Source organism: Microtus pennsylvanicus, chromosome 1 (assembly GCF_037038515.1).
Source record: "Microtus pennsylvanicus isolate mMicPen1 chromosome 1, mMicPen1.hap1, whole genome shotgun sequence".
NCBI lineage: Eukaryota > Metazoa > Chordata > Mammalia > Rodentia > Cricetidae > Microtus > Microtus pennsylvanicus.
Window position 1 is genome coordinate 90,849,818 of NC_134579.1, and position 22,201 is coordinate 90,872,018.

Consider the following 22,201-nt stretch of genomic DNA (forward strand, 5'->3'; position numbering starts at 1 on the left):
TATTTATCACCTGTGCTAATACTTTGTCATTAAAGCCTCCAGTGATTTTTCTCTCAGTATTGAAGGAGATTCTGTATATTTCCTATACCACCTCATATCATTCCTTCCACCAACTCCAATGATCCTTTGTGGAGAATTTGTGCATTGAAAGCCTTGGGTTAATGTTTTGAAGTAGAGCTTACAATTTTAATATTCTTTCATAAAAACATCAAAACTAATTTTAAAATAACAGATAACACTTGTGTATAAATTTTATGCACATCTCTTTTTTATGCCTCATGGAAAACAAATGTATACTACTTAATATTTTAAAAAAATATGATAGGACATTTAGAAAAAGCATTTGCATTTTCCTGAACAATTTGTTCCTATTTCATGCAGAGGTATGGCTAAAACTTAAGAGATTTGTGTGTTTAAAATGTGCCTTCTCTTTGTCAATTAGTTTTATTGAATGAAGAGAGGGATGGAAATATTTGTTCTGTGATTTGTGGTTTAAGGAAGTTATGTAGATTTGTCAACCCACAACCTCACTTATTTTACTACTTTCTCCCTAAAGCATTTAAATCATAGGCATGTACAGAGATATAGACAGACAAAGCAAAGTTCAAGTTTTGAGAGCCAATGGAACATCTTTCAAAGGCAGATGCTCTGGCAAGCTCCAATCCTCTTAAATTTGACTCATCTCTGTCTCCATGACAACTTTGTTATCCTCCCTTCTCTTGTGAACAAAAGATTATTCCACTGCTCCCCTCTATCTCTGAATAGCATAGGACTAAAGCACCACTGAAAACACAGGAGGACTCAGAATTCTTCATTTATCCCATCTTTCAAAGTCATAATAGATGCTAGGAAAGCAAGCAAATATCTGTCCTCCTAAAGACTTATCTGAATGGACACACTGTACTAGTGACATATGATCTAGGCTGTGAGGACTGTTCATAGAGTGGAAATGTATCCTCTCATGGTTAACTTGCAAATGTCAACAAACAAAAAATAACTTTTCAGGACTTACAAAAAAACAATATGACATAGTAACTAAGGCTCAAATATGTAAAATTGGCCAGGCTTAGTGGCTCATGTATTTAATACCAGCACTCACGGGCAGAGCTCATCTCTGTGACTTCAAGGCCTGCCTGGTCTACATAATGAGATGTAGGGCAGACTCAGGTACAGAGTGAAACCCTGTTTTGAAAAAATTAAAACAAAACAAAAATTAAAGTTTAAAAATTTTAACAGTTTTGCTCTAAAGTAGTGTAGAACTGAAATAACATAAATAAGCATGGCTTCATCTCAGTCCCTGTCTACCATAGAGTCTCAATAAATATATTGCCTTATGCATATTTGGAAGCATGTTTTCACCATCTAATGGACCAAGCATATGACCTCAAATGCAGCTTAGATGTACCTTCAAAACATCATTCTGAATGGTTTTTACCTTTCAATATGGGTTGTTGTTGGCTCACTCATTGATTCTCAATATTTTTTCTTCCATGGTTGCAGATTCCCTTGAAATTACACAGAAAACCACTTCTTAAACCAGAAAAACCCATTGTTCTAAAGGTTGTTCCACGGGATGTGCTCATAACTGGAGCATGACTTTCCCTCAAGGACTCTGCAGTGTTCCTCTTCAGGTGGTGTCCAAGAACATTGGAATCTTTAATTTACTTCATGAATAAAACACAGATGAAGATGAGGATTAATCAACTGGACTTGGTGCATGGTTAAGGATTCAGTACATCCATTGAGCTTTCTCATTGTCAAAATAAAGGAGAATGTCACAAAACAATCCCACACCAGTTTGGAATTATGATTAATAAAAGGGTTATTTATTTAAAGGGGAAAACTTACAGATTACCGTCCTGGACAACAGCCCCCTGCATGACCAGGAAAAGAGTCTGGTTGTCAGAAGCGGAGTCTGAAGCAAGAGAGGGAGCACATGGCTACCACTGCTTTTGCAAGCCAAAGAGACCACGCCCAACTGGGCTGGTATCTTTTTTTTAATTGAGAAAAGGAAGGAAAAAAAACAAGTTTCCACCTCCTCCCAGCCTCCCATTTCCCTCCCCCTCCTCCCACCCTTCTCCCCCTCCTCCCACCCATCTCCCCCTCCTCGCACTCCTCTCCCCTCCCTCTCCAGTCCAAAGAGCAGTCAGGGTTCCCTGCCCTGTGGTAAGTCCTAGGTCCTCCCCCCTCTGTCCATATCTAGGAAGGTGAACATCCAAACTGGCTAGGCTCCCGCAAAGCCAGCACATTGCGTAGGATCAAAACCCCGTGCCATTGTCCTTGGCTTCTCATCAGGTGGGCTGGTATCTTAAAGGCTATGGGCTAAAGGAGCAGAAGGAGCTCCTGCAGCACCTCCCTCTTTTGTTTAAGTAAGAGAGTTCCAAACCTACTACAAAATTATATACAATAAGAGCAAATATTCTATTCTAACTAGCTTAAGTCTTGTATAATAAATAACTTGGACAAGTCATGAGTGAAAAGTAACTACATTTATATAGTTTTCTACCCTATCAAAGATCTGAGAAGGGAAACAATGTTATTTGAGTAATTAGGAAGTGCAATCAAACAACTTCCAAAACATGCAACGAATCACAGAGACAACTGGCTACCTGGGCAATCACCCAAAGTTACATTTGCAACGTTGAGGCAAACAACTTTAGCTAAGGTCTAGAATAACTGACAGATTATTTTTAAAGGCAAGAAAATTTTCAAAACCATATTGCCCTGTCTTAGCAAGATTTGACAGTTCTGCTTATGTATTTCCAGATACTATGTATTTTGTCAGTAGTTAATGTATGGGCAGTTCCTTGCCCAGAGGCCGGTTTTGCCAAGAAGAAGACAAGCTCCAAGTGGAGTGTCTTGAGTGCTCAACAGTGTCTCAGGAATAGATCGGTGTTGCCAGGAGCGATTGTGTCTCACTACCACATAACTCTAAGTTAGATTAAATGTCATTTTCTACAGCTCTTTGAAGAAGTTGAAGATTATCTATTTATATGGAATATAATATTTATGTATCTAAAAAGACCTAATTAGTATAACTATAAATATGACAAACATAGATGACTATTGCTCTATAATTCTTAATACCTATCTAACTTAAAGATTAAGACAGTAAACAACTATGCAATAAATGAGGACAATGACTCCAAATGTAAACAATGTACAAGTATCTTAATCAGACTTAGAAATGTACACTGCAATATGGTAAATATATATATGTTTTAAACAGAGGTAGAAGCATGCGTGCATACAATATTCAATATAATTTAACTTTGTATTCATATACAAGAATCTATGCCAATGTAATTGTCTATTAATAATAACTCACAAATACCAATCTATTATGGCATTATCCAATTTTCCCTCTCTTTTTTCAAAAATATCCCTGAGCTTATAAAATTCCTCCCCCAACTCTCAACCATATATCAATTATAATCAACCCCTAAATGATGTCCCTAAACCTGAGGACAATCTTTGCTGGGAGAAGAGACATCGTCCTCTAAAATTACTTCCAGCAGCGGGAGCTGGAGAAATGGCTCAGTGGTTAAGAGCACTGCCTGTTCTTCCAAAGGCCCTGAGTTCAATTCCCAGCAACCACATGGTGGCTCACAACCATCCGTAAGGAGATCTGGTGCCCTCTTCTGGCCTGAAGGAACACATGCAGACAGAATACTGACAATACTGTATACATAATAAATAAATAAATCTTAAAAAAAATTACTTCCAGCTGTCATGGGGGCAACGTTCTTTCTAGGGGATCCTGTGAAAGTAAAATGATGGTTAAATTTCAAGAATAATGTCTGGTAAGACTGCAAATAGTCTTTGAGTATTTTGTGGAGGTCTGGCCAGAATGTTGTAAAAGATGTACACCATTTCAGCTAACCAAGTAGGAACTGTCTTGTGCAGCTGGTACCCAAAACAGATCTTGTAGCAGCACTATCAGTATCATGACATCATATCTTCCAGGTGGAGTTGTTGTTATGGGTCCCATTTCTTCCTGGAAACTTCAAAGATTACTGCAGGAAAATTCATTGTTCATTGTGGAAAACTTTAACATTAATTATATGGTTTAGTTGCTGAGGAATCCCATCAGGACGGGTGAGTGTGTGCTATCCAGGGGCAGACTGTCCCGGAAGAGAGCACAAACCCCCTCCCCCAGCTCCTTCTGCAGGGCTGTCTTTCTTTCGCACGACCCAGCCCCCCCAGCACCCCTCCCCAACCCTGCCCTGCTGTATGCTAGGACCAGTGCTCAAGTACAGTTTTAAGCTCCTAAACTAAGGTGACCCACCCAGAGCGGTGAGTGCCTGCCTACCAGGCAGGCCTCAGGGTACCCTGTAAGGGAGCCGGGCACCTTCAGCTCTGGCGCCAGGCTTCCTGCGAGCTCCTGGTTACCACCCCCCCTTGCTCCATTCATCCTGTTGGCCCTGGATCATTGGGCTACTGGCGGCCCTGTTTAGTTGCTGAGTAATCCCATCGGATCGGGAACGGTTCCTACTTCTACACTGAAGAGATATACCCAGAGAGTCAATCACAGCAAAGACTGGACCAAGAGACCAGGCCTCTCCTGGCTCCATTTGAAGGAAGAGATGGGAAGGCGCCAATACAAGAATTCCTCCAACAACCTGAAAGGCAACATGACACCACCAGAAACCAGGGATCCCGAAATAAGAAGAATTGTACACCCTACTCCTGAAGAAATAGAAGAAATCAACTCAAAAGTGAACTATATGAAAATAATAGAGGACCTTAAACAGGAGGTGAAAAACTGCCATAAACAATTAGAGATTACAAACAAAAAGGTAGAGGAAATGAATAAATCGCTCAAAGACAAGCAAGAAAACCAAGAGAAACAAGAAAAAGCAATCAAACAGGTTAGGGAAGCGTTTCAAGACATGAAGAATGAAATGGAAGCAATGAAGAAAGCACAAACCGAGGGAAGAATGGAGATGGAAAATCTGGGTAAACGAACAGGAATGACAGAGACAGGTACTAACAACAGATTACAAGAGATAGAAGAGAGAATATCAGACACTGAAGATACCATAGAGAAAATAAACACACTGATCAAAGAAAACAGCAAAACCAACAAATTCTCATCACAAAACATTCAGGAAATTTGGGACACAATAAAAAGACCAAACCTAAGAATAATTGGAGTAGAAGAAGGAGAAGAAGTGCAGCTCAACGGTACAGAAAATATACTTAATAAAATTATAGAAGAAAACTTTCCCAACCTGAAGAAGAATGTACCTATGAAGGTTCAAGAAGCATACAGAACACCAATTAGGCTGGATCAAAAGAAAACATCCCCTCGCCATATAATAATCAAAACACAAAATATACAGAATAAAGAAAGAATATTAAGAGCCGCAAAGGAAAAAGGCCAACTTACTTATAAAGGTAAACCTATCAGACTTACACCTGACTTCTCTATGGAACCATGAAAGCTGGAAGGTCCTGTATAGATGTACTGCAAAAACTAAGAGATCATGGATGCAAGCCCAGACTACTATACCCAGCCAAGCTTTCGTTCACTATAAATGGAGAAAACAAAATTTTCCAGGATAAAAACAAATTTAAACAATACATAGCCACAAATCTAGCCTTACAGAAAATTATAGAAGGAAAGTCACTAACCAAGGAGTCCAACAATGCCCACAATAACGCAGTCATCTAGAGAACTTTCACCAGCGCATCTCAAAGAAGGGAAACACACAAACCCTACTCCTAAAAAAGTGACCGGAGTTAACAACAACTGGTCATTATTATCACTTAATGTCAATGGGCTCAACTCACCTATAAAAAGGCACAGACTAAGGGATTGGATATGAAAACAGGATCCAACATTCTGCTGTCTAAAAGAAACACACCTCAACCACAAAGACAGGCACCTACTCAGAGTAAAGGGCTGGGAAAAGGCCTATCAAGCAAATGGACCTAAGAAACAAGCAGGTGTGGCCATACTAATTTCTAACAAAGTTGACTTCAAACTTAAGTCAATCAGAAGAGATGGAGAGGGACATTTTATTCTCATAACAGGAACAATTCATCAGGATGAAGTCTCAATTCTGATTATCTACGCCCCTAATATAAAAGCACCCATGTATGTAAAAGAAACGTTACTAAAACTCAAGGCAGCCATCAAACCACACACACTAATAGTAGGAGACTTCAACACTCCTCTCTCACCAATGGACAGGTCAATCAAACAGAAACCTAACAGAGAAATTAGAGAATTAATGGAGGTAATGAATCAAATGCACTTAACAGACATCTATAGAACATTCCACCCAAATACGAAAGAATATACCTTCTTCTCTGCAGCTCATGGAACCTTCTCGAAAATTGACCACATACTCGGTAGCAAAGCTAACTTACACAGTTACAAAAAAATATTAGTAACTACCTGCGTCTTATCAGATCACCATGGATTAAAGTTAGAATTGAACAACAATGCTACCCCCAAAAAGCCTACAAACTCATGGAAACTGAACAGTCAACTACTTAACCATACCTGGATTAAGAAAGAAATAAAGAAAGAAATTAAAGTCTTCCTTGAATTCAATGAAAATAAAGAAACAACATACTCAAACTTATGGGACACTATGAAAGCAGTGCTAAGAGGAAAGTTCATCGCACTAAGTGCCCACTTAAAGAAAACAGAGAAAGCACATATTGAAGACTTAACAGCCCACCTGAAAGCTCTAGAAAAAAAAGAAGCAGACTCACCTAGGAGGAGTAGAAGACTGGAAATAATCAAACTGAGGGCTGAAATCAACAAAATAGAAACACAGAAAACAATACAAAGAATCAATGAAACAAAAAGCTAGTTCCTGGAGAAAATAAACAAGATTGATAAACCCCTATCCAAACTAATCAAATGGCAGAGAGAGAACACGCAAATTAATAAGATCAGGAATGTAAAGGGGGACATAACCACAAACACAGAGGAAATTCGGAGAGTCATTAGATCTTACTACAAAAGCCTGTATGCCACTAAACTGGAAAATGTAAAAGAAATGGACACTTTTTTAGATAAATACCATTTACCAAAATTAAACCAGGACCAGGTGAACAATCTAAACAGACCTGCAAGTCGCGAAGAATTAGAAGCTGTTATCAAAAACCTCCCTACCAAAAAAAGCCCAGGGCCAGATGGGTTCAATGCGGAATTCTACCAGAACTTCCAAGAAGACCTAATTCCTATACTCCTCAATGTATTACACAATATAGAAACAGAAGGGTCATTACCAAATTCCTTTTATGAAGCTACAGTTACTCTGATACCAAAACCACACAAAGACTCAATCAGGAAAGAGAATTACAGGCCGATCTCACTCATGAATATCGACGCAAAAATCCTCAACAAAATACTGGCAAACCGAATCCAAGAACACATCCGAAAAATTATACATTATGATCAAGTAGGCTTCATTCCTGAGATGCAGGGCTGGTTCAACATACGAAAATCTATCAATGTAATCCAGCATATAAATAAACTGAAAGAAAAAAACCATATGATCATTTCATTAGATGCTGAAAAAGCATTTGACAAAATTCAACATCCATTTATGTTAAAAGTCTTGGAGAGATTAGGGATACAAGGGTCATACCTAAATATAATAAAAGCTATATACAGCAAACCGACAGCTAACATCAAATTAAACGGAGAGAAACTCAAAGCAATCCCGCTTAACTCAGGAACACGACAAGGCTGTCCACTTTCGCCATACCTCTTCAATATAGTGCTGGAAGTTCTAGCAATAGCAATAAGACAACATAAGGGGATCAAGGGGATTCGAATTGGAAAGGAAGAAGTTAAACTTTCGTTATTCGCAGATGATATGATAGTGTACATAAGCGACCCCCAAAACTCCACCAAAGAACTTTTACAGCTGATAAACAGCTTTAGTAATGTGGCAGGATACAAGATCAACTCCAAAAAATCAGTCGCCCTCTTATACACAAAGGATATGGAAGCAGAGAGGGAAATCAGAGAAGCTTCTCCATTCACGATAGCCACAAACAGCATAAAATATATTGGGGTAAATCTAACCAAGGAAGTGAAAGATCTATTTGACAAGAACTTTAAGGCATTGAAGAAAGAAATTGAGGAGGATACCAAAAAATGGATGGACATCCCTTGCTCTTGGATTGGGAGGATCAACATAGTAAAAATGGCAATTCTACCAAAGGCAATTTATAGATTCAATGCAATCCCCATCAAGATCCCATCAAAATTCTTCACAGATCTGGACAGGACAATAATCAACTTTATATGGAAAAACAAAAAACCCAGGATAGCCAAAACAATCCTATACAATAAAGGATTGTCTGGAGGCATTACCATCCCTGACTTCAAACTCTATTACAGAGCTACAGTAATGAAAACAGGGTGGTACTGGCATAAAAACAGAGAAGTCGACCAATGGAATTGTATAGAAGACCCGGATTTAATCCCACAAACCTATGAACACCTCATTTTCGATAAAGGAGCTAAAAGTATACAATGGAAGAAAGAAAGCATCTTCAACAAATGGTGCTGGCACAACTGAATGTCAACCTGTAGAAGAATGAAAATAGACCCATATCTATCACCGTGCACAAAACTCAAGTCCAAATGGATTAAAGACCTCAATATCAGCCCGAAAACACTGAACCTGATAGAAGAGAAAGTGGGAAATACCCTACAATAGATGGGCACAGGTGATCGCTTCTTAGGTATAACCCCAGAAGCACAGACATTAAGGGCAACAATGAAAAAATGGGACCTACTAAAACTGAGAAGCTTCTGTAAAGCAAAGGACACTGTCACTAAGACACAAAGGCAACCTACTGACTGGGAGAAGATCTTCACCAACCCCACAATAGACAAAGGTCTGATCTCCAAAATATATAGAGAACTCAAGAAACTAGACTTTAAAATGCTAATTAACCCAATTAAAAAATGGGGCACTGAACTGAACAGAGAATTCTCAACAGAAGTTCAAATGGCCAAAAGACACTTAAGGTCGTGCTCAATCTCCTTAGCAATCAGGGAAATGCAAATCAAAACAACTCTGAGATATCATCTTACACCTGTCAGAATGGCTAAAGTCAAAAACACCAAGGATAGCCTTTGCTGGAGAGGCTGTGGAAGAAGGGGTACACTCATCCATTGCTGGTGGGAATGCAATCTTGTGCAACCACTGTGGAAGTTAGTGTTTCGGTTTCTCAGGAAATTCGGGATCAACCTACCCCTCGACCCAGCAATACCACTCTTGGTAATTTACCCAAGAGATGCTCTATCATATGTCAAAAGCATCTGTTCAACTATGTTCATAGCAGTATTATTTGTAATAGCCAGAACCTGGAAAAAACCTAGATGCCCTTCAATGGAAGAATGGATGAAGAAAGTATGGAATATATACACATTAGAGTACTACGCTGCGGTAAAAAACAATGACTTCTCGAATTTTGCATGCAAATGGATGGAAATAGAAAACACTATCCTGAGTGAGGTATCCCAGACCCAAAAAGATGAACATGTGATGTACTCACTCATAATTGGTTTCTAGCCATAAATAGGGGTCACGGAGTCTACAATAGGCGAATCTATAGAAGCTAAGTAAGAAGGTGAACCCAAGGAAAAACATATAGTTATCCTCTTGGATAAGGGAAGTAGACAAATTTGCCGGGGAGAAAAGTGGGATGTTGGGGGCGGGGTGGGATGGGGGTAAGGGGAGATGGGGAGAGAAGAAGGAAAGGAGGGGGGACTTGGGGAAACAGGAGGATCGGGATAAAGGAAGGTTGGATAGGGGAGCACAGAACCCCATTTCTTAGTTAAAGGACCCACTTTAGGATGGGCAGGAGACTTGACCCTAGAGGGGCTCCCAGGTGCCCAAGCTGAGGCCCCCAGTTAGTGCCTTGGGCAGCTGAGGATAAGGAACCTGAAATGACCCTATCCTAGAGCAATACTGACGAATATCATGCATATCATCCTAGAACTTTCATCTGGCGATGGATGGAGATAGAGACAGAGACCCACACTGGAACACTGGATAGAGCTCCCAAGGTCCCAAGGAGGAGCAGAAGGAGGGAGAACATGAGCAAAGAAGTCGGGACCACAAGGGGTGCACCCACCGACTGAGACAGTGGAGCTGATCTACTGGGAGCTCACCAAGGCCAGCTGGACTGTTACCAAAAAAAGCATGGGATAAAACTGGACTCTCTGAACATGACGAACAATGAGGGCTGATGAGACGCCAAGGACAATGGCACACGGTTTTGATCCAACACAATGTGCTGGCTTGGTGGGAGCCTAGCCAGTTTGAATGTTCACCTTCCTAGATATGGACGGAGGGGGGAGGACCTAGGACTTACCACAGGGCAGGGAACCCTGACTGCTCTTTGGACTGGAGAGGGAGGGGGAGAAAAGTGGGGGGAAGGGGAGAAGGGTGGGAGGAGGGGGAGAAGAATGGGAGGAAGGGGAGGGAAATGGGAGGCTGGGAGGAGGTAGAAATTTGTTTTTTTTCTTTCTTTTCTTTATTCTCCTTTTATCAATAAAAAAACATTAATTATATAGACATAAACAGACATATATATTCAATGAAAGGCATGATAGATATGAAGAAAAGCAAAGATGTTTTCTAAATTCTTTTTGCTTTCTGTCCCACATCATGGCTCTTGATATGAGACAGAAACTCTGGGTTTTTCTCTTAACAACAGGCTTGGAAATAAAGAGGACTGAGCCAGATTTCCAACTCCAAAACCAGCTCTATATACTTATGAATATAAGTAAAAAAGATTGTGTGGTATACATGTAAAATGCTTAATATTTAAGAAAAAAACCACTTCATTTTCCTAGAGACATAAGCTGGACCATTATTTGTTTTAATTTGTGCAGGTATACCCATGATGGCCATAACTTCTAATAAATCTATGATTACTGAATCAGCTTTTTCTGAGCTTAAAGCAGCTGCCCAATGAAAGCCTGAATAAGTGTCAGTGGTGTGATGTACATATTTTAATTTTCCAAATTCTGCAAAGTGGAAAACATCCATCTGCCAAATTTCATTTCTTTGAGTACCCTTTAGGTTAGTCCCTGTATGTAGTGGTGTTTGGTTATATAAAGTGCAAGCAGAACATCTCTTTATAATCTCCTTAGCTTGTTGCCATGTAATACAAAACTCTTTCTTTAAAACTTTGCTAATGATGTGATTTTTTATGAAATTCTGAGGCCTGCAACATGCTTCCAATCAACAATCAATTTCTGCATTACCTTGTGCTAGAGGACATGACATACACGTATGGGATGGAATGTGTGTTATGTACATCAGACAAAGCCTATTTCTGATTATGCCTTGTACCTGAATAAACAATTAATTCAATTCTGTATCATCTTGTATAAATTCAGTGGTTTCAATATGCAAGATAACTCTTTCTGCATATTGTGAATCAGTAACTGTATTAAGAGGTTCTTTAAAATTAACTCTTTTATTTCACCAGTAGTGAAAGGCACTATAATTTCTGCTGGATCTATACTTGCTAGTTGATGAATCCTCAGTTTACCTTTTATAGTTAATTCAGAGACATTTTCCACATAAGGTTTTAATTTTTTACTTGGTTTGTGTGGTAAAAAGGTCCATCTAAAATATCTTCCCTCTGCATTAAAATTCCTGTAGGAGAAATTCTGGAAGGCAATATGACTAGAATACAACTAAGATTTGGATTCACCCTATCCACATGTGCCTCCTGTAATTTTTCCTCAACCATTGTCACTTCTTTTTCTGTTTCAGCTGTTAATTCTCTGGGACAATTCAAATCTTTATCACCGTCTAAGGTTTTGTTTAAATGAATTATTAAATCAGGTGTTATCCCAACAGACGGTCATAGACTGGAAATGTCTCCTAACAGTCTTTGAAAGTCATTAAGAGTCTGTAATCAGTCTCTCCTTTTGTGTTCTAATTTTGTGCCTTTTGTGTTCTAATTTTCCATAAACCTATTCTGTAACCTAGGTAATTAACAGAATTTCCTATTTGAATCTTTTCAAGAGCAATTTGTAATCCCCATTTAGGAAAAACTATATTTATTTCCTCAAACATTCTTGCTAAAGTATCTATGCTTGAATCCGATAGCAAAATGTCATCCATGTAATGGTAAATTATAGACATAGGGAATTGCCTACATATTATTTCCAACAGCTGACTCAAAGTATTGACACAGGGTGGGGCTATTGAGGATCTCCTGTGGGAGAACAGTCCACTGGTATCTCCTAGTGGGCTGAGCGTTATTGTAAGTAGGCACTGTGAAGGCAAATTTTTCTCTACCCTTTTCTTGTAAAGATAGAGTGAAGAAGCAATCCTTTAACTCAATAAATATAAGAGACCATCCTTTTGGTAACAGAGAAGGCAGAGGAATTCTAAACTGTAGAGGGCCAATCGGTTGAGTTACCTTGTTGACAGCCCTTAGATCTGTCATCATTTCCCATTTACCAGATTTCTTTTTACAACAAACACAGGAGAATTCTGAGGCCTAGTTGACTCCTCAATATGTCGAGCATCTAATTGCTCCTGTACCAATTGTTCTAAAGCCTGAAATTTCTTTATTAGCCAATGACCTTCCTCCATCATTTCCCCTTTTTCTGTTTAAATAAAAAGGAAAGGCTTTCACTTTAACATAGCAAAATTACATATAACAAAACAGTTATAAAGCAAGAATGACAGTTACAATATATACATCTACTTTATCTTTTATCATAACTAAGGAAAAATATATCTATCTATTCTTCACCTCCATCAAAAACTCCAGAAGGATATATTACCTAAGTAAATGAGAAGTAAGCATCTTACAAAACTCTAGAAATCACAGAGACGTCTCGCTGCCTGGACAGTCACCCAAATTTCCTCTGTACCATTAGGGCATCCATCCTCAGCCTACAGGCCCGTAGTTTCCAGCAGACATTTCAATGAAGCAGAAAATTTCAAAGGCAGTTCAGTCACTATCTGCTGTGTCCTGCAGAATGTCTCGGACACTCTTTCATGTATCAGGAATCCCAAAAGGTCATCTCACCTTTAGGCAAGTTCAGCAGTCCTCTCTCTGAGGGTTTTCTGTGTCCAGTTTATGCAACAGTCCAGGCAAGAGCAGTTTCTTGCCCAAATGGCTATCAAACTCCATAACGAGCCTCTTCGATGCCCATCTTCCTTTTGAAGTAGCTGGTGCTGCCAGGAGCAGACGAGTCTCATTGTCATGAAAAGCTCTAAGTTATTAGAACATTTAAAATGCCATATTCAAAGACATAAATATAGTCTTTGAAAGATATGAAGAATGTCTATCTAACTGAAATATATCAATGCACATCTATAAAATCTAACTAACATGACTACAAACAACTATTATTGATGATTATCCTAAACAACCTATATACATTACATTTTTACATAAACTACACAATCATAATACCTTAGTCAAGGTCAGAAATACATATACATATAACAAGATTGACCTTAAATTTATATCAATAAAGTCAAATCTAAATCCACACCAATGCAAATAATTCATATCTGTATCATCTCCCCCTTTAAATATAAAAGAACATTTATAAACAATATATGGGAACATGGGTTCAGTTATTTCTCTTCAAACTGCTTCCTGCTGAATGGGGGCGCTGTTAATCAGGTCTTTTATGGTATAATCTGTGTGCTAGATTCATCTCAGTCAGCAGTTGAGTGAAGTAATTTTTTGAAGGTGTTCACAGCAACCCTTCAGGAGGGCGTGGTCCGTCATACCATATTGGGATAGAAGCAATCCACAGGGTCTCATCCTCTGTGAAAACAAAAGAAGAACCTCTTTTCCAAAGTATCGTATCCTTAGATCCAAATTCTGAAGTCAAGGTATTTTCAAAATATCTATGTCGGATTACTTCAGCAGCATTTATAAACAAATATCTTTTAGCAGCTGTTGCTCCTTCCTCAGCATTCAAACCATGCAAAGAAAGCATAATAGCATACAGTATCAAAAATTCTCTGTGTATTTTCCATCTTTGTGTGCTTTGTTTTAACCTCTATTTTGTTTATTTTTACTTTTATTTTTTGCGTTTTGAGACAGATTCTCTGTATATCTTTGTCCTGGAATAACTCTGTAGACCAGGCTGTCCTTGAACACTCAGAGATCCTTCTGGCTCTGCCTCCTCAATGCTGGGATTAAAGATGTATGCTACCACACCTTGAACTCACAGAGATCTGTCTGTCTCTGCCTCCCAGGCATTGGGATTAAAGGCGTGTGCTACCACACCTTGAAGACACAGAGGTCAATCTCCCTCTGCCTCCCAAGTGTTGGGGATCAAAGGAGTGTACTACCACACCCAAATACTCTCTTTCTTCCCTTTTTTTTTGTTTTTTACTTTAAGAAATTTAACTTTTAGCCTGCATATATTTTTAACATATTGTAAATCTTTTAAAGGTTTTTTTCTTTGAATCTCTCTTTACTGTATATCTCTCTGTTTTTCTAACCACACGAGCCTTTAAATTACTGAGCAATATGGGTAGGATTAAAACCGTGGCTTTGACAGCTAGATCCACTTTATTCCTTAGCTTTCCAGCCTCATGGCAGAGGTACCGTCTGTAGCCATTTTTATTGCCACAACTCTATGGCATTTCAAGGTCCCTGCAAGAAAGCAAGCTTCAGAAACATGTGCTTGCAAACCACATGAACCGCCTGCGTGAAAGAGTCAGAGTCTGCCCTGGCAGGACAGCCCAGAAAGCTGACATTTTCAAACAGCACAACTTTTTTCCTGCTATGGCTGAAATCAAACAAGCATTCAGTCAGGTTTTATCAACACCATTTAAGTGTTTCGTGGCCGGACCTCTTAAAAGAGGTACAAGGTTTTGCAGCTAAAGCTGAGTCAGGAAGCCTCTCTTAGACGAGAGCACTTGCCTGCCTCTAGCAAGCAGAGCATGTAGTAATAAGGGCGGCAAGGCTGCGTCCCCAGCACCCCGGCTGCCTGGCTAGCTTATGCCTAAAATAACAACACACAAACTGTATTCATTTAATCACTGCTTGGCCCATTTCTATCTAGCCTCTTCTAGGCTAATTCTCACATATTAATTTAGCCCATTTCTAATAATCTGTGTAGCGCCCCTAGGTGCGCTTACCAGGAAGATTCTAGCCTATGTCCTTCGTGGGTCGGAGCTTCATCGCATGCATCTGCCTGGGAGCTGGGAGCATGGCGTCTCTCTGAGGCGTCTGCTCCCGAGAGGAGAGCTGTGGAGTCTGAGCTCACTTCCTCTTCCTCCCAGCGTTCTGTTCTGTTTACTCCGCCCACCTAAAGGCTGGCCTATCAAATGGGCCAAGGCAGTTTCTTTATTAGCCAATGAACTTCCTCCATCAGGGTGATGGTGGAACAAGCCTTTAATCCCAGCACTTGGGAGACATAGGCAGGTGGGCCTCTGAGTTAAAGACCAGTCTTTTCAACAGAGTGAATTCTAGAACAGTGAAGGCTATACAAACATTCATACATATCAAATAAAATTTTTAAATATTAAAAATGTTTTTTAAATTTTATTAATTTCTTTACTTCTCTCTGTGAATACGCATGAATACCATGCAGTGTCTGTGGAGGTCAGAGGACAACCTGTGGGCATTGGTTCTATCTTTCCTCTATGTGGTTTATCAGGGATTAAGCTCAGGTCCTGAGACTCAGCAGCAAGCACCCACTGGGCCATCTCTCTGGCCCATAAACTAGATTATTTCAGATACAAGAAGGATCTATTTTCCTATAGGCAGAAATATTCCACCCTGAGTTTCTGTGTCAGGTGTTCCCTTTGCACTAAAGCATCCACATAGCAGGATTAGGGAATAGCAGAAACATGGAGAAAGCTGCCAGATGCAAAATTTTGTTCCTTCTCAGATGTCTCATGCCCTGAACACTTTCCTGCCTCCCTTTCTTTGTTTTGCTCATATCATCCATGAGTCACCATACCATTTATCTGACCTATGGTTGCTCTACCCCCTCCTCATATTTCCACCTTAACCTCTGTTCACAACATTGGCTTCTTTTGAGCGGAAAAGCCATGGTCTCCAAAGCCCTCATTACCTTACAACTTAAACATAGCAGGAAGTTCAGCAGGCCACCCAGGGAAATAGAAGCTGTTTGTCCTCCCAATCCTTTCCCTTCACGGTGCAGTTGATATTCTAAAGCTGGCACTACAAATTACATTAAATAGCATAAACTTGGACTGGAGAGAAGGCTCATGGGTTAACAGTGCTTATACCCACTGCTAAATGTAGCTTTCTCCCCTCATCAAAAACAGCTTCATTTGCAGCAGATGGGTGCTGCTACAGAGATGCACAACATGTTAAAATGCAGAGTAAGTGACTGTAGGGTGCCCATCCCGAGTTGGTTTTATATTTTATACTTATATTACATTTATTGCAACTTCTACATCTGGGGTCCAAGAAGCATCACAGTAAAAGAGGCATGTAGGGATAAGTCCAGCCCCTTAGGGGCCATGTTCGCCTGGAGCTAATGTTTACCTACAAATCTGGCGAGCGTGCTCCCAGCTGTCTCTTCTGCTTTCCTGGTCTCTGCGGAAATGGTGGTTCTGTAAGTCTATTTCCCCATTAAAGCTGTATATATTTTTACAATCTGTCTGCATTCATTTGCGCTGTTACATTTTGGCGTCCAACATTGGACTATTTTGCCCCCACCCCGGCACGGAGGGCACAAGCTCGATCTTTCATAGCCTTTGCAAGCAAGATTAGCTACCAGAGCTGAGGAAATGCGATTGGACTCAAGCACGTAGCCCGCTAGCTAATACAGCACACTCCCGGGTGCCATTTTTTAGTTCGTGACTCTGGCCCCAGTGCTGAGTCCGAGATACACTTGGCCGCACACACCCATTCTGCCCTGCCTGCTTGCCAGAGCAATTAACCCCTCCCAGCCTGCCTTGGGTAAGTTTGCAGTGGAACCCCTCTGCCTGAATTAACAGAAGCTCAAGTACCTGCGGTTTTGCAACAAAAGCCGCCACAGTGGAAGCTTTGGTCTGATACAAAGTGACTTCGCCGGGCCAGGTGGCGCATGTGTCTAATCACAGCACTCGGGAGCCGGGCAGTGGTGGCACATGTCATTGATCACAGCACTCGGGAGCCGGGAGGTGGTGGCGCATGCCTTTAATCCCAGCACTTGGGAGGCAGAGGCAGGTGGAAATCTGTGAGTTCGAGGCTAGCCTGGTCTACAAGAGCTAGTTCCAGGACAGGCTCCAAAGCCACAGAGAAACCCCGCGACCACTCTAACTTCTCAGGCAGAACAATAACTTTCGGTTTTGAGTTGTTTCAGACTGGCTCTGGCCTCGGCCACGTGGACTCAAGTGCATTTCTTTCGCCACCACTGGCAGGAACTGGTCTTTGCAGGTAAAAAAAATTTCTTTTATAAAAAAAAAAAATGTCTGAACACATTACCATTCAAGACTTTAACAGTTTTTTTGATTGTACCATGCGGGAGATTTTACAAGAGGTTTCTATCACCCCACATCTATGGATCCTTCTGGGATTCGTAGTATTCCTTGGCACTAAATGGTTTAATAATAGAAATATGATAAAGTCTTTAGGAGACAAATCCAGGATTCTTAAGGCAGAGGTTGAATGCTTAAAAGTAATTGAGAATGACAACAATCTTCTCAAGAATCAGTTTGACGTTCTCCAGGAAGAGAACAGATCTTTGTTTAACATGACTCAATCAACTGAGCAAAATTTTAAAAAGGTACAGGCTGATGTTAAGGAGAAATTCATTACTATGGAAGAGGGAACAGCTGATTTGGATCATAAGCTTCAGTCCCTTTCTGTAGGAAATGAATCATTAGTGGCTGATATTAAGGAGAAATTCATTACTATGGAAGAGGGAACAGCTGATATGGATCGTAAGCTTCAGTCCCTTTCTGTAGGAACTGAAACATTAACTGAGAGAATCAAAACTGCTGAATGTGACAATCAGATTTTGTCTAAAGCTTATGACAGATTGGTGGAAAGATTGTCAATACAGGAAGGCATGGTTTATGCCATAAAAATTATGTCCAGACGAGATCAGGCATGTTCAGGGTGGTATGGCGTTAAACAGCATGTAAAGAAATGGATGAAAAATATAACAGAAAGTTTAAAGAATTGAATAAATCAGTGAATGATACCCTAGAAAACCAAGGAAAAACAATTAAACAGATAATGGAAACAGTTCAAGACTTGAAAACTGAATTGGAGGCAAAGAAGAAAACACAAACAGAGGGCCGGCTGGACTTGGAAAATTTAAGTAAACAAACAGAGTCTACAGAAACAAGCATAACCAACAGAATACAAGAGTTAGAAGAAAGAATCTAAGATTCTGAAGATACCATAGAGAAAATAAACACACTGATCAAAGAAAACAGCAAGTCCAACAAACTCTCATCACAAAACATACAGGAAATATGGGACACAATAAAAAGACCAAACCTAAGAATAATTGGAATAGAAGAAGGAGAAGAAGGTCTGCTCAATGGTCGAGACGACATATTTAATGAAATTATAGAAGAAAACTTTCCCAACCTAAAGAAAGATATACCAATGAAGGTTCAAGTAGCATACAGAACACTGAATAGGCTGGATCAAAAAAAAAAATCCCCTTGGTATATAATAATCAAAACACAAATACAGAATAAGGAAAAAATTTAAAGAGCTGCAAAGGAAAAAAGCCAAGTCACTTATAAAAGTAAAACTATCAAACTTACACCTGACTTCTCCATGGAAACCATGAAAGCCAGAAGGTCCTGGACAGATGTACTGCAGAAATTGAGAGACGATGGATGCAAGCCCAGACTACTATACCCAGCCAAGCTTTCGTTCACTATAAATGGAGAAAATAAAAATTTCCAGGATAAAAACAAATTTAAACAATACACAGCCAAAAATCCAGCCTTACAAAAAGTAATAGAAGGAAAATCACTAACCAAGGAGTCCAACAATGACCACAATAACTCAGACATCTAGAGACCCTTCACCAACACAAATCAAAGAAGGAAAACACACAAACTCCACGACTAAAAAAGTGACTGGAGTTAACAACCACTGATCATTAATATCACTTAATGTCAATGGACTCAACTCACCTATAAAAAGGCACAGGCTAAGAGATTGGATAAGAAAACAGGATCCAACATTCTGCTGTTTACAAGAAACACACCTCAACCACAAAGACAGGCACCTACTCAGAGTAAAGGGCTGGGAAAAGGCTTATCAAGCAAATGGACCTAAGAAACAAGAAGGTGTGGCCATAAGAATCTTTAACAAAGTTGACTTCAAACTTAAATCAATAAGAAGAGGTGGAGAGGGGCATTTTATATTCATAACAAGAACAGTTCATCTGGATGAAGTCTCAATCCTGACCATCTATGCCCCTAATATAAAAGCACTCACGTACATAAAAGAAACATTGCTAAATCTCAAGGCAGCCATCAAACCGCACACACTAATAGTAGGAGACTTCAACACTCCTCTCTCACCAATGGACAGGTCAATCAGACAGAAACCTAACAGAGAAATAAGAGAATTAATAGAGGAAATGAAGCAAATCGGCTTAACTGACATCTATAGAACATTTTGCCCAATAGGAAAGAATATATCTTCTTCTCTGCAGCTCATGGAACCTTCTCAAAACTTGACCACATAGTCGGTAACAAAGCAAACATCAACAGTTACAAAAAAAACATTAGTAACCACCTGTGTCTAATCAGATCACCATGGATTAAAGTTAGAATTCAACAACAATGCTACCCCCAGAAAGCCTACAAGTTCATAAAAACTGAAGAGTCAACTACTGAACCATACCTGGATTAAGGAAGAAATAAAGAAAGAAATTAAAGTCTTCCTGGAATTCAATGAAAATAAAGAAACAACATACTCGAACTTATGGGACACTATGAAAGTAGTCTAAGAGGAAAGTTCATAGCACTAAGTGCCCATTTAAAGAAAACAGAGAAGGCTCACATTGGAGACTTAACAGCCCACCTGAAAGCTCTAGAAAAAAAGAAGCAGACTCACCTAGGAGGAGTAGAAGACTGGAAATAATCAAACTGAGGGCTGAAATCAACAAAATAGAAACACAGAAAACAATACAAAGAATCAATGAAACAAAAAGCTGGTTCCTGGAGAAAATCAACAAGATTGACAAACTCCTACCCAAACTAATCAAACAGCAGAGAGAGAATTTGCAAATTAATAAGATCAGAAATGAAAAGGGGACATAACCACAGACACAGAGAAAATTCAGAGAATCATTAGATCTTACTACAAAAGCCTATATGCACAAAACTGGAAAATGTAAAGGAAATGGACACTTTTATGGATAAATACCATATACCAAAGTTAAACCAGGACCAGGGGAACAATCTAAATAGATCTGTTAGTCACAAAGAATTAGAAGTGGTTATCAAAAACCTCCATACCAAAAAAAGCCCAGGACCATATGGTTTCAATGTGGAATTCAACCAGAACTTCCAAGAAGAGCTAATACCTATACTCCTTAATGTATTACACAATATAGAAACAGAAGAGGCATTGCCAAATTCCTTTTATGAAGCTATAGTTACTCTGATACCAAAACCGCACAAAGTCTCAACCAAGAAAGAGAATTACAGGCCAATCTCACTCATGAACATCGATGCAAAAATCCTCAACAAAATACTGGCAAACTGAATTCAAGAACACATTAGAAAAATTATCCATTATGATCAAGTAGGCTTCATCCCAGGGATGCAGGGCTGGTTCAACATATGAAAATCTATCAATGTAATCCATCATATAAATAAACTGAAAGAAAGAAATCATATGATTGTAGGGATAAGTCCCGCCCCTTAGGGGGCGTGTTCGCCTCGGGCTAATGTCTGCCTATAAATTTGGCGAGCGTGCTCCGAGCTGTCTCTTCTACTTTCCTGGTCTCTGCGGGAACGGTGGTTCTGTAAGTCTATTTCTACATTAAAACTATATATATTTTTACAAACTGTCTGCATTCGTTTACGCCACTACATTTTGGCGCCCAACGTGGGGCTATTTTGCCCCCAACTCAAGCGGGTAGCCCGCTAGCTAACACAGCACCCTCCTGGGTGCTGTTTTTCAGTTCGTGACTCCGGCCCCAGTGCCGAGTCCGAGGCATACTCGGCCACACAGGCCCATTCCACCTGCCCTTGCCTCCCAAGTGCTGGTATCAAAAGTGTGCGCCACCACTGCCCTGCCAAGTCACTTTGTGTCAGACCAAATCTGCCACTGTGGCAGCTTTTGTTGCAAAACCGCAGGTACTTGAGCTTCCGCTAATTCAGGCAGTGGGGTTCCGCTGTAAAACTTAGCCGGTTGTGGTGGCACACGCCGGTAGGATTTGCTGAAGGAGGCAGAGGCAGGAGGATCACGAGTTCGAGGCCAGCCAGGCAGTGGTAGCACACGCCTTTAATCCCAGCACTTGGGAAGCAGAGGCAGACGGATCTCTGTGAGTTTGAGGCCTGCCAGGCCGTGGTAGTGCACGCCTTTAATCCCAGCACTTGGGAGGCAGAGACAGGCGGATCTCTGTGAGTTCAAGGCCAGCCTGGTCTACAAGAGCTAGTTCTAGGACAGGCTCCAAAAACACAGAGACCAACAACTGGCAGGAACCGATCATTGCAGGTAAAAAATTTTTTCTTTTATAAATAAAATGTCTGAACACATTACTGTTCAAGAATTTAACAGTTTTTTTTAATTGTACCATGTGGGAGATTTTACAAGAGGTGTCTATCACGCCACCTCTATGGATCCTTCTGGGATTCATAGTTTTCATTGGCACCAAATGGTTTGATAATAGAAATATGATAAAGTCTTTACGAGACGAATCCAGGATTCTTAAGGCAGAGATAGAACGCTTAAAAACAATTGAGAATGATAATAATCTTCTCAAGAATCAGTTTGAAGTTCTCCAGACTGATAACAATCTTCTCAAGAATCAGTTTGAAGTTCTCCAGACTGATAACAATCTTCTCAAGAATCAGTTTGAATTTCTCCAGACTGATAACAATCTTCTCAAGAATCAGTTTGAAGTTCTCCAGACTGATAACAATCTTCTCAAGAATCAGTTTGGAGTTCTCCAGACTGATAACAATCTTCTCGAGAATCGGTTTGAAGTTCTCCAGGCTGATAACAATCTTCTCAAGAATCAGTTTGAGGTCTCCAAGCTGAT

At 40.0% G+C, this 22,201-nt stretch overlaps 1 protein-coding gene across 1 annotated transcript in view; it reads left to right on the top strand.

Moving 5' to 3' along the window:
* The window catches only part of LOC142849913 (cytochrome P450 3A11-like), a 33,318-nt gene extending 31,532 nt beyond the window's left edge, over positions 1-1,786 (top strand). Inside the window, exon 13 of the mRNA XM_075972768.1 lies at positions 1,501-1,786. Within this exon, the coding sequence (XP_075828883.1) occupies positions 1,501-1,596 (96 nt within the window). The 3' untranslated portion in view covers positions 1,597-1,786. The remainder of the gene's footprint in view (positions 1-1,500) is intronic.
* Positions 1,787-22,201: the final 20,415 nt, after the last annotated feature.